Source organism: Tyto alba, unplaced genomic scaffold (assembly GCF_018691265.1).
Source record: "Tyto alba isolate M040663 unplaced genomic scaffold, T.alba_DEE_v4.0 Super-Scaffold_32, whole genome shotgun sequence".
NCBI lineage: Eukaryota > Metazoa > Chordata > Aves > Strigiformes > Tytonidae > Tyto > Tyto alba.
In genome coordinates this window covers 7,200,234-7,211,704 of record NW_024881307.1, presented here as the reverse complement: position 1 = coordinate 7,211,704, position 11,471 = coordinate 7,200,234, and the positions used below count along the sequence as shown (strand labels likewise).

The 11,471-nt window shown below is 58.8% G+C and overlaps 1 protein-coding gene across 1 annotated transcript; it reads left to right on the top strand.

The window, feature by feature from the left end:
* Positions 1-5,513: 5,513 nt before the first annotated feature.
* Positions 5,514-11,444, top strand: THY1 (Thy-1 cell surface antigen). Its single transcript, XM_042800589.1, has 4 exons — positions 5,514-5,639; positions 8,030-8,113; positions 8,250-8,585; positions 9,270-11,444. Exons 2-4 carry the CDS (start codon positions 8,077-8,079, stop codon positions 9,380-9,382), a joined length of 486 nt encoding a protein of 161 aa, XP_042656523.1. The 5' UTR covers positions 5,514-5,639; positions 8,030-8,076; the 3' UTR covers positions 9,383-11,444.
* The last annotated feature ends 27 nt before the right edge of the window (positions 11,445-11,471 follow it).

Below are 11,471 nucleotides of genomic sequence, written 5' to 3'. Positions count from 1 at the left end.
AGAGAGCAGGGCTTGCCGAGTGCCTCCGAGGAGAGATGGCATCAGGTTCTGGGCAGGCACTCGGGTGTCCTTGGGGCAGAAGGGCTAAGGAGGCACGCCGGCAGCATGGCTTGCTGGCGCCTATCGGCTGCGGAGAAAGCCGGGAGCAGGGGGAAGCCCTTCCTCACTCAGCCTGGGTACACGCTCCCATTGTCCTCACCAACAATGGGGGAGAGGAGCGAACGCTGGAGCTGATGACACAAACCCAAGTGCAGGGAGCAGCTGGCTGGCTGCTAAAGGGAAGCACTGTGTGTGCTGTGGCAACAGCCCCTGCCCTTCCAGCACTGCCAGGGTGAGAGCCAGGACTCCTGACAGTCTCCAGCCTCAATGTAGAACTGAGCTCTGTTCTGTGCCTGGAAGGGGCAAACCTGCCTGCCTTTATTTGACCTGCCTCTTTGCAGGGTGAGGAGCTTCCCGGCCGGCTCAGAGCACAGGGAGAATGCCAAAAGCAGCTGCTTCCAGAGGCTCTTCTCCTCTGGAACTCTCCACAGGAACCTGTGTGGTGAGAGTTAACTGCCCTGGCCCGATGGTTTCTTCATAAATAAGGAATGCTAATAAAGTTTCTGTTCCTTAAGGCCCAGCAGGTAGGAGGAGAAAATTCAGGGAAGCTATTTCCATTTTCTGTAGCTTGCATTACTCATCTCTCCTGAGACAGAAAGGAGAAAGCTAGGCTGGGGATGGGGAGCAGAAGCAGTGCTGTGCTCTGCACCCCTTTCTCTCTCCAGCATTTTCCTAGGAGGCCTCCAGGAGCACCTCCTTTCCCACACTGGTAAATGTCCCCAAAACAAACAGGTTTCAAGTCGTTCTGGGAATCAGCCTCCTGTCCGGGGCTTCTAACATTGCACAACCTGGCATCAGCCCCCATAGGTACTCTCCTTGATTGCCATTTTAAGGGGGTGTGGGCAGTGACGGTGTGTCACAGGGTAAGGTGTTCAGCAGGTGGAGGAGGAAAGTTTCACCATCTGAAGTGTCATCTTTCCTTGGTTCCAGCTCTCTGACCATGTTAACTCTCATACGAAGAGCCTGTGGGATGTGGCACCCTTGTGAAGAGGTTGAATACAGGCCCTCTTGCCACTCACGCCACAGGTAAGAGACACAGATATGCAAACTGAGATAGAAGCTATCTGCCAAACCTGCCTGATTCTGTTGGCAGAGATGTTTGTCCTTTCCCCAGGGACAAGTCTCCCTCTGAGCTCGGCAGAGATCAGTTTTGCAGGGCGTGGTGCAGAAAGCAGCGTTCCCATCCCAGCAGCTGTGTGGGAAAAAAATTAGCCCCTGCCAGGCGCCAGCAGGATGCATCACTGGCTGCAACGGGAGGCAGTGAGGAGGAGGCTGGAGCAGGCAGCCAAGCACCGCTCCCACTCAATCTGGGGAGCAGATGGAGAAAGATGAGAGCTCTGTGCCTCAGTCAACCCTCTCTTCCAGGCTGAGTTGGCTTCTAGTTTCCTGGCTGGCTCACCCAAGTATTTCCAAGTCTCCTGCCAGAAGATTTTAGTGGCTCTAGGCAGGAAGGGCTAGAAGCAGAGATGGTCACGCAGTCCTTCAGCTGGACACCAGACTGCAAGGAGAGTTGCTCCGCTCTGGTTGGGCAGGAGAGCTGCACTGCTGGGATCTTGCCTGGTGGCTCCCAGATCCCAGTAGGGTGGAAATGCAGCAGTGCCAGATGAAGCAGGGATTTACTAGGGGGCATCCTGCGCCATAGTGAACACTCGCTGCTGGCAGCCTCCCAGAGAAGCCTCCCTTCAAGACAAGCCACCACAACTGGTAGGAGGGGTCACCATCCCCACTCTGGGGCAGTCTTGCACGGCTGGGCATGAGCACAGAGCCAGGACTTTCTGCTAGCCAGAGCATGCAGGCAAACAGGAAGGAGGGGAGGGATATTCCTGTTGGCAGGGTTGTTAGTGCAGGGACTGGAGCTGGTTGCTCACAGGCACTTTCCAGGCCTGGATCACTGTCTGTTAGACTGAGGTCTTCCGTCTCTGGGGCTTCTCTGTACCCAGGATGCAGCCATAAAACAGGCAGAGGCTACCAAGGAGGAGCCCTGCGCACTGCAGGCAAACCACCCTGGCAGACCTGGGGCTTTCTGCCAGCCAGCCACCTCCTTTGCTAGACTACTGTGTCTGCTTGAAGCACAGCAGATCCCAGGCCAGTGTTGCAGCAGGAACCCTGCCTGCCCCTGTTTTCTGTGGCTGTGTGCTGCATGCAGGAAGGAGGGGAGCACAGTCTCCTCTACCCCTGCTCTGTGCAGCAGTGCCACAAAGCCCAGCGGCGGCATATCTGGGCCATGCTACATATAGCATCCTTGGGGCCTCGCTGGGCTCCCAGGGGCCATTCTGTCTCTCCCGTCAAGGGCAAAGCTCTTCTGCAGCCTCCCTTTCTTGTCCCTCCAAGATGGGGTGGGAAGGGCCTTGGTTTGGCTTAGTGCAGTGAGAAGCACAAATCCTTTGCAGCCCTCTTGTCAACTGGAGCTCTGGGGCCTGGCCAGCCTGCCAGGCAGAGAGAGGACATGCAGGGGCAGGCACTGTGCTGCTAGGCAGGTGAGCATTCCCATCAGTCAAGCCTAGAGCTGCAATCTCTGCCAGATTTGCCAGATCAATAGCACTGATTCTCGGATGCCCTCCCTTACTCCTCCATCCCGTAACTCCCCAGCTCTAATGGCCTTGGAGAGGATGTCAGGTGTCTCTCCCCAGGAGTGCTGTCCCAAGGTCCGGTTGGATGGGATCTCATGTCTCTCCTCCCCATCAATTAGCAGTGGGGGAACAAATGGTTGATGATAGGGACCAGCTGCTGCGTGGGCATCCTGCTGTCATGTTTTGAGCAGGACCCAGAGGGTACTGCTGTGCAGTGATTCATGAGCAGGAGGGAGAGGGATAGGCACTCTCTCTTCTTTCTGTGTTTGGGGGTAGGCTGAGGGCAGGGAAGAGATGCTCCTCTGGGGAAGGATGTGCACCCACTTTTCTCCTAGAAGAAGGGTGTCCCCTGCAGCAGGATGTCCTTGGGGCAAGGCTAGGTTTTAACTGCTGCAGTAGCACCAGACACCTGAGTCATGGTCCGCCCTCAGTGCCTCTGCTCCCAACCTGCCTCCTGCAGCTACTGGGGATGGTTCTTGAGCTACCGGGAGCCGTGATGCCCCCGACACACTCCAGCGAAGCAGAAGGACTCTGCACATGCCCTGGCTTTCTCTCCAGACAGGAATTAGGGACAGTTTGGCCGAGCTGAGCTCCTAGGAGAGCTGTCTGTGCTCTGCCTCTGGCTGCTTGTCTGTCTGTCCTGCCGCATTGACCCATGCCTGCTAGTATCTGCACTGTTGTGCTGAACTGTGTTTGGCTACCTCCTTGCCCCTGTTTATGCTTGGATGTCGGTCTGTCTGCCACCTGCCACTGCAAACACTGCCTGCCCCTTTCTCCATTTGTCTGTCTGTCATTATCAGATTTTCTCCTTTCCACCCTTTTCTTTTCCTTTGGCCACTCTTGGAGGCCTCTGCATTAAGTGTGACTTGGAGACCGATTTTTTCTGGTTTATGGATAGCAGCCAGACTGCAATCTGCAGTGAGGGGACATTCCAGTTGGAGAACCTCTGCAAGAAGCCTCCTGCAAATACTTAGGCAGGATGCTCACTGCCAGCACTGCCCAGAAACTGCACAATCATGCCTGCCTCCACAGCACCACCAGTCAGAAATTTAAAGGGAGCTGAAATCTCTTGCAATGGGACTTGGGCAACTGCAAGCCTGCAAAAGCCTTTGCGCTTGAATTCCCTGATTGCATATGCTCACATAATTGGGCATGAGGGTAGGGATGTGGAGACACAGCTTGTTGGGCTAGATGTAAAAGGGATCGTTGTGTGTGTGCGCACAGTTACATGTGCTGCCCCTCATCACAGCTGTGTTTGGATGCAGACCTCGTGATTGCATTTTTTGCACCCTGACAACATGGCAATATGCCTCTTGTGTTTGCCTGTTTGCATTTGCATCAGTCTGCTTCCAGTCATGTTAGTGGCGGCTTTCTGTGACAGTTTGCCATGCCTTTAACCCCATCCTTAGCCAGCACTGTCAGTCTGTACCATCCTGGGTCACCAGTGTAGTTCTGTTGCCGTGCACGTGCAGCTGTGCATGACCCCACATCCGGGGCCCGTTTAATACCCAGCTGCCACAATAGATAGGGTCAGGCCTTTGCCTTCCACATGGCAGCACACCGGGAGCCCTGCTGCACGCTCCCTGGGCATGACAGGCCCCTCAGCCAGCCTGGGTGTCCAGCCCCATTTGGGGCTGCATGCCCGCAGCCCATGTAGTGAGCAAAAAGCTGGAGCCAAGATTTTGTAGAATTAGCAAAACCCTGCTGCTGCACAGCCAGCTTGCAAAACCTCAGCACTCGAATGTCACCTGGGATCAGGTTCTGCTGGAGCAGAATATGACTTTTCAGATCAACTTTCACAGTGCCAGCCCTTTTTGCAGAGCCCAGCCAAGGGGGTGAGGACAGGGCAGGCCATCCTGCATGCTTCTGCTCCTTCCTGGTGGGCATTGGGACCCAAACTCCCAGGGAGAGAGCAGCTCCGCCAAGAGCAGGGAAGAGGTCTTTACCAGGTTGCTTTCTGGGTCCAAAGACATTTTTCCTGTGCAGAAGCAGCCCTGATTGGCCCCTTCCCAGCTATGCGGTGATGGGAGCCTGTGTGGAAGACGCCCTTGTTTGCATCCTCATTGCCACCAGCCCTGGGCCTAAAACTTACGGCTTGTGGCCAGTGGCATCACAGACAGAGGTTCAGCTTTGTCCCCTGCCGCTCCTGCCACCCTTTCCCACATGGAGGTGACCTGTGTTGCATGGGTCTTTGACTCGGTTCAGGCTGGCCTCAGTAGATTACCTGAGCTCTATACATTTGGGGAGGGGGAATGCCTCCTCCCTCCTCATCAAACCTCTTCGTTCCACTTCCGAAGCCCCCCCTCTTTCGCAGCAAAACGACTCCCACATTGCTGGGGAGGATGAGGATTGGCAGCTCTTCTGCAAAATGTGATGTTCCCATGGCAATGGGGATCTGCCACCCTTTCAAGTCAGGAGAAAGAGGGGAACTGGAGTGCGGGGGGGGGGGGGGGGGGGGGGGGGGGGGGGGGTAGGGTGGGGAGGGGGGGAAGGGACAGGAGGGGGAAGGGGGTCCAACGGGACACCCCCGCACCAGTGCATGCCCCGGCCGGGTCAGGCTGAGGGACCACTCCGGCGGTACCCCCTTGCCCCCCGCCCCAGGGTCTTCTTTCCTCCCCGACCCCCCCGCACCCTGCCCGACGCCCCCGGCCTTGGCCCGAGCCCCGCGGGGCCGGGGCGGGGATCAGGCCCGCAGAGGCAGTGCCCTCCCCCCTCCCGCCCCACGTCCCCGTCCACACACAGCCCCCCCCAAATCCCCACCCCACGCCCCCCCCCCCCCCCCCCGCGCCGCAGGGCCGGGGGCCGAGCCTGCGTGACGCCGCCCGGCCCTGATTTGCTGGGGCCGCCCGCCCGGCCCTTCCCAAACTGCGGGAGCACCGCACCGCCCACAGCCCCGCCGGGCAGCAGCACCGGACAGCGCCGGGCAGCCCCGCGGGCGGCAGCGCGGCCAGCACCGGACAGCGCCGGCAGGTAGGCACGGCCCCACCGCCGCCCTGCCCCGCTCCGGGCGGCGGCACGACCCCCGCGGGAAGGGCTCCCGCCGGCTCCAGGGAGGGAGGGAGGGAGGGAGGGAGGGCGCCGGGGGAGCCCCTCGCCGCCACCCGGGTGGTGCCCCGCGGCGGGATGCTCTGCCCGCCCCAGACCGCCGGGGAGAGGCTGGCTGCGGAGGGCGGCCGACACCGAGGGAGACGCGCTCGGTTTTTTCGCAGCGGTACCGGTGCTCCCCTCCCCGCCCCGTTCCCCCCCCCGCCCCAGCATCGGGACTGCGGCAATTTTCCGTGGGCACGCCTGCCACACGCGTGCCCGCTCCCTGCACGGGCGGGGGGAGCCGCTGGCGCCCCGACCCCTCCTGCCCGCCGCCTCGCCCTTCCCCACTCGCCCCCACACACGCAGGCGCTGCGCGCCCGGGAGCCCCCCGGCACCTCCCTTTTGCTGGCAGGCACCCCCGAGCGCAGCCAGCTCCCCGCGGTCTTGGTTTCTCCCGGCCCATCCTCTTCTTCTCTCACACCCCCACCCACCCCACTGCCACCCCCACAGCCCATTTATCACCCTTAGCTTGTCACGGTGGTGGGCACAGAGGTACCACCGTGGCGTGTCCCTGAGCAGGTGGTAGAGACCTTGCTGGAAAGCTTTGCTCTGCAAGAGCTGGGGGTCGCAGCGATGCTGCCGTCCTTTCGAGTCCTGTCCCTACACAAAGCCCCTGGGATCACACAGGAGTGAGAGTTACCTGGCTAGCTCTGCTCCTGGCACTGCTGTCAGGGGGAGAGGAGGGGTACAAGGGAGCCAAGGGCTCATGAATCCAGAGCCTAGAAGATCTGAGTGCTTTTGCACACAGATGGGAGGAAGCCCTCCTCTCTGGGAGCTTATTTGCACTGATTTTCTGAAGGAAAGCCTGTCTGTGACCTAGATAGTGTCCCAGGACATTCTAAAAGGAGAGGGTCGGAGCCGAAAAATGACAAAGCAAAGCACAGGGATCGGTTTCTAGGAACCCAGAGGAGACTTGGGTAGTCCGCTCCATCATGCCTTTGCCCCCATTTGCAGCCACTTGGTTGTCAAGACCAAACAGAGGGAAATTTTTCTTCCTGGCCAGGGTTTGGGATTACAGACATAGAGATCTTTCACAGCTTCAGAGTGAGCAAATGGTTTTGGTATTTCCTCCTACAATGTTATATGAAAGACCTAAAAAATGCTAAAAACAAAAATCCAGCTGGCTGAAGTGCAGGCAGTTCCTAGCTCTTCCCCAGATGCTTAGCCAAGATCAGAGGGAGCAAACTGGGGGTCTGCTGTCCCCTCTGCCAGCCTGGCGTCCAAAAGGAGTGGTAATTCACCTCCCCCTTTTGGACCTGGCCCCACATCCCCAGCCTAGAGGACCGACTGCAGGGCATTCGGAGTGTCCTTCAGCCCCAGCATCTGCTTTGCTGCTCCCCCACCCTCTCCCTCCATTCCGCATGTCTGCGGCTGGATTCCCCATGCGGCTGTTTGGCTGGGCTGCAAACCTTTAATTGATTCCTCTCAGCTGGATTGGACTGTCAGCAGCCCTGGGGTTTTGACGGCACATCCGTGGGCCCCTTATCCACACAGACCAGAAGACAGCCTCCAGACAGACAGGCACCAGGCCAGAGACCCAGAGGGTGGACTCTGCCACCCCAAAACCCTTCCACCCTGTGGCTAGGCAGACTCAGCTCAGCCCCTGGAGACGTGGTGCCATCCCTTGGCAGTCTTGGCTCCCTGTCCAGCTGCTGTGTCCCTCCTTCTCGCTGCTCTTGGCCCCTTTCCCTCACTGCATCGCAATGAGTCATCTTTGCTGAGATCACCCGCTGGAGCCGCAGCAGAGCTGGCCAGCCTGGCGCCCGCCAGCGCCAAGGGAGGGTCGCTCACCTGGCAGCACACTCTCCTGGAGCTGCAGCCCTCTGGCCATGATGTGCAGGCAGCGGGGTGCATCCTGATTTTTCCTGCCTGTTCCTTGACTGGGCACCCAGCCTGGGTATGGGGCAGAAGGAGGGGAAGGCAGCACACGCAGGCCTTGCTGCAGGCAGCTGCAGGTCTGTGCCGTGCTCATTTAATGTCTGATGGGGGGGATCCAGACGGAGAAAAGAGAGCATGGCCTGGCATTGCCTGGGGATATGGAAAGGTGCTGCCGGCCAGACACACAGTGCCCGATTCCCTAGTTTGGCACAGGGCCAGACGGTCCCTGTGCAGCGAATCAGACGTGATGATGAGCAGGCTGTAGAGCATCATTTGTGTAAGAAGAGACAGACTGTCCACCTGTGCCACGTGTGCCTGTGTCTGCACCACCGAGTGCCCACATCTGCGTGCCGGGGCAATGGCCTGGCTAACCACCTCTCTCTCCCCCTGCCCAGGCTCCCCTCTCAGTGACAGCCACCGCCGGGCACCTTTCAGCAGAAAGATGAACCCCACCATCGGCATCGCTGTCATCCTGACAGGTACAGCTGGCAGACACGCATCCCCTCCCTGTGTTCTAGCGAGCTCGGCCCGGAGCAGCCAGGCAACGGCCAGGAGGCTGCATGGGCATCCCCAGTGCTTGCTGCTCCCTGACCAACCCCTGCTTGCCTTTCCCAGTCCTCCAGGCTGCCCACTGCCAGATGATCAAGGACCTGAGTGCCTGCCTGCTGGGCCAGAGCCTCCGGGTGGACTGCCGTTATGAGAACAAAACCAGCAACCCCCTGACCTACGAGTTCAGCATCACCAAGGACAACAGGAAGCACGTCATCCACAGCACTATCAGTGTCTCCGAGAATGTCTACCGGAGCCGAGCCAACGTCACCATGCACAAGAACCTGGTGTGCCTCTACCTGCAGAGCTTCACCACCAGCGATGAGGGTGTCTACATGTGCGAGCTGAAGGCCACCAACGACTACACTGGCAACCAGATAAAGAACATCACTGTCATCAAAGGTGAGACAGGCAGCAGTGTCTGGCCTCAGTTCCTCCCTCCCACCTGCTCCTTGTCATGACAGGGTCAGCAGAGAAAACCACAAACCCCTCTGGTGTCCCCAAACCCTTCCCAAGCCTCGGAAGTGCTTCCCAACCCATACATGCCCTTCCTACTGCAAGCATAGCAGTCAGCCCCACAGACGGCCTCACTCTGCCCCATCTCAGACTGCTTACCCCTGACTCTCTTGGGCCCTGCCTCGGGAGCATTGCCCGGGTGCCATCCCGTATGTGATGCTTCATAGTCAGCCTCAGCAGAGGGGATGAGTCTGCTGGTGAAGGACTGAAGAGGTATGTGGTCCAGAGTGGGAGCGCAGTGGGGATTTGCCACACTTATGTCCTGCAGGAGCAGTTCTCCAGTTGCAGAGCCCTTTGTCTTACCTGGTGCCCATCCCTCTGCCACCTCAGACAGCCACAGGCAGGGTTACGCTTCCCAGACTCTCTGTGCCCCAAAAAGTTTTGCGGCTACATGGGCACAAGGTGGGAGGGGAAGTAGGCAAGGGGCTGGGATGGGACTTGCTGCATTTCTGTGGCAGAGAAAAGGCAAGAAGCTGAGTCCCAGTACCCCTTATAACACCCAGCCTGATCCCTGTTCCCAAGGGATTTCATTGTGGCTCTTCTCTCCCTCCCCATTCCCTCTCCTCACAGACAAACTGGAGAAATGTGCCGGCTTCAGCCTCTTGATCCAGAACACTTCGTGGCTCCTGCTGCTTCTCCTTTCCCTGCCTCTCCTGCAAGCCGTGGACTTCGTGTCCCTGTGAAAGGAAAAGCACACAGACACACACACTCACACACGCACACACCGAGTACCCCAGCAAACCCTCCTCCCCTGCCAGAACGCAGCCCTTGGAAAGAGAAGCTGAACCATTCGGAACAAGTGAAACCTCTCTCTGTGTTCTCTCTATATAGCCGTATATCTAACGCTAACCACCGTCCTGTGCCGAGACCCACCATCACACGCACACATGCCCTGCTCCGAAGCATGGTGGCTCTGCTAGGCAGCATTGCTTCTCCCATTGCACCTCCCCGCTCGGTGGGCTGGCTGGTTTGCTCATGCTGGGAACACTGGAGCCTCAGCCCTGCACAGCCTGCTTCTCCTGTCCCTTTAACTTTTGGGGTTTGCCTGTTCTCAACTGGGGAATGACAGCTGGATTGGCAGGTAAGAGAGAAACAATGCGAGAGCGTGCAGAGGGGTCCCCATGCTGGGTGCTGTGACCACAGCCCCTGGAGGAGATGGGGCCCCTGGTGTCCCCGACCCACCCTGCCCACTAGCCAAGTGACTCATTGATTTCTCAGCCTGCTCCTGTCACCCTGAGTCACCCCGAGTCACCCCAAGCTGCAACAATTGCAAGGGGGCACGAGGCAAGTGCTGTCTCAGAGCAAGCAGGGAAGAGACGGAGCAGGGGAGGCATGGGGCAATGCTAGGCCTAGCCAGGCTGGGAGGAGAGAGGGGAGCAGGTCTAGGAGACACCCATCAAATGCCCCTGCTTCCTTAGGGTTCTTTTGGGGCCCTGGGAGGGGGCTCCCTGCAAAAGTGCTTTGGCAACAAGTTTTTCCTAATCTGTTTTTAACAGCTGAGCTGGAAGCGAGACCTCCTCCAAACATCATCTGGTACCTTTGGGCTGCCCAAGCCTGAGACGTCACTTGCTCTCCCCGGGGACCAGCCCTTAGCTGTGACGAGAGAATTGCTGCCAGCACCCGCTCACAGTGGAGGCAAGCAGAGCCTCTCTGAGCTAGCCACAGCCCTGCCTTCAGCCCTGCTCCCCTCCCCGAGGACGCCAGAGCTGGATCCAGGCAGCCTGGTGGGGAGGATCTCCCCTATGGGAGTGTGACCCCAAGATCTCCCCAAGGACTCCTCTGCACCATCACCCTGTCTACCCCAAGAGAACATCTGGGGGCTCCAGTCCTTCCTTATGGCATGTCCCGGTGCCTGGCTCTGGGTAGGCTCAGCAGCCTTCCTCCAGCACAGTCTTCCTCCAGTCCCACCATGCCACTGGGAGGAGCCCATGTGCCCCCTCTCTTCTCCCTCCTCCCTTTCACTATTTCCCTGTCTCCATTTAAGAGCAGAAAAGGGCCAAAGGGCAGCCCAGCTCTAGGCCACTGCCTCAGTAAGGCCAGGACCTTCCCAGGGGTCAGTGAAAGCTGGAAGAGGGATGCCAAGCACAGCCCAGGCCTGCCCCGATGCCTCAGGGGACCCCAAGGAGCTGGTGGGCTGCTGCTTCCCTGGCCCCTCTGAAACCCGGCAGCTCCTGGCAAGGAGCGTCCCAGCTCCCAGGGAGAGAGACCGGAGGGGCCTCCCTACTGCACCTGCACACAGGGGAAGGCAGGGAGGCAGACGAAGATGCAGGCAGGAACATCTGGGTCCATGGGGTGAACCCCAGCCCTGCTGAGCTACCTGTGCAGCTTGGGCTGTGCCACCACAGCTGAGAGCAATTCACAGCAGCTGCTCCCCACTCCTTGATCTTCTCCAGACACTGCGAGCTGCCTCCTACCCCTGTGCCCATTCCTTGCCCATTCCTGCCTGCTTGCTTGCTGTCTAGTGCTGCTGAGGCCGTGCCTAGCTGAGGCCTGGCTGCGCCCAGCTCCCTGGGCTTGCTGGTGAGTGCCGGGGCAGGCGCAGAGCCCAGCCGGCAGAGTGCAGATGCGTCTTGAGTCTCATTTTTTTGTGAACATTTGTAGTTGTTTCCACAGCTTATCGTAAAAGAAATTGTTAAGGGGGGAAAAAAAAAAAAAAAGAACCCTACGAAAAGCAACAACAAAAAAACCCTGTCCTCCAGGAGTGTTCCTCTGTCTGCACAATAAAACCCTGGGTTGTGTGTTGGAGCCACGGCCACCTGTGTGTGCGGCGGT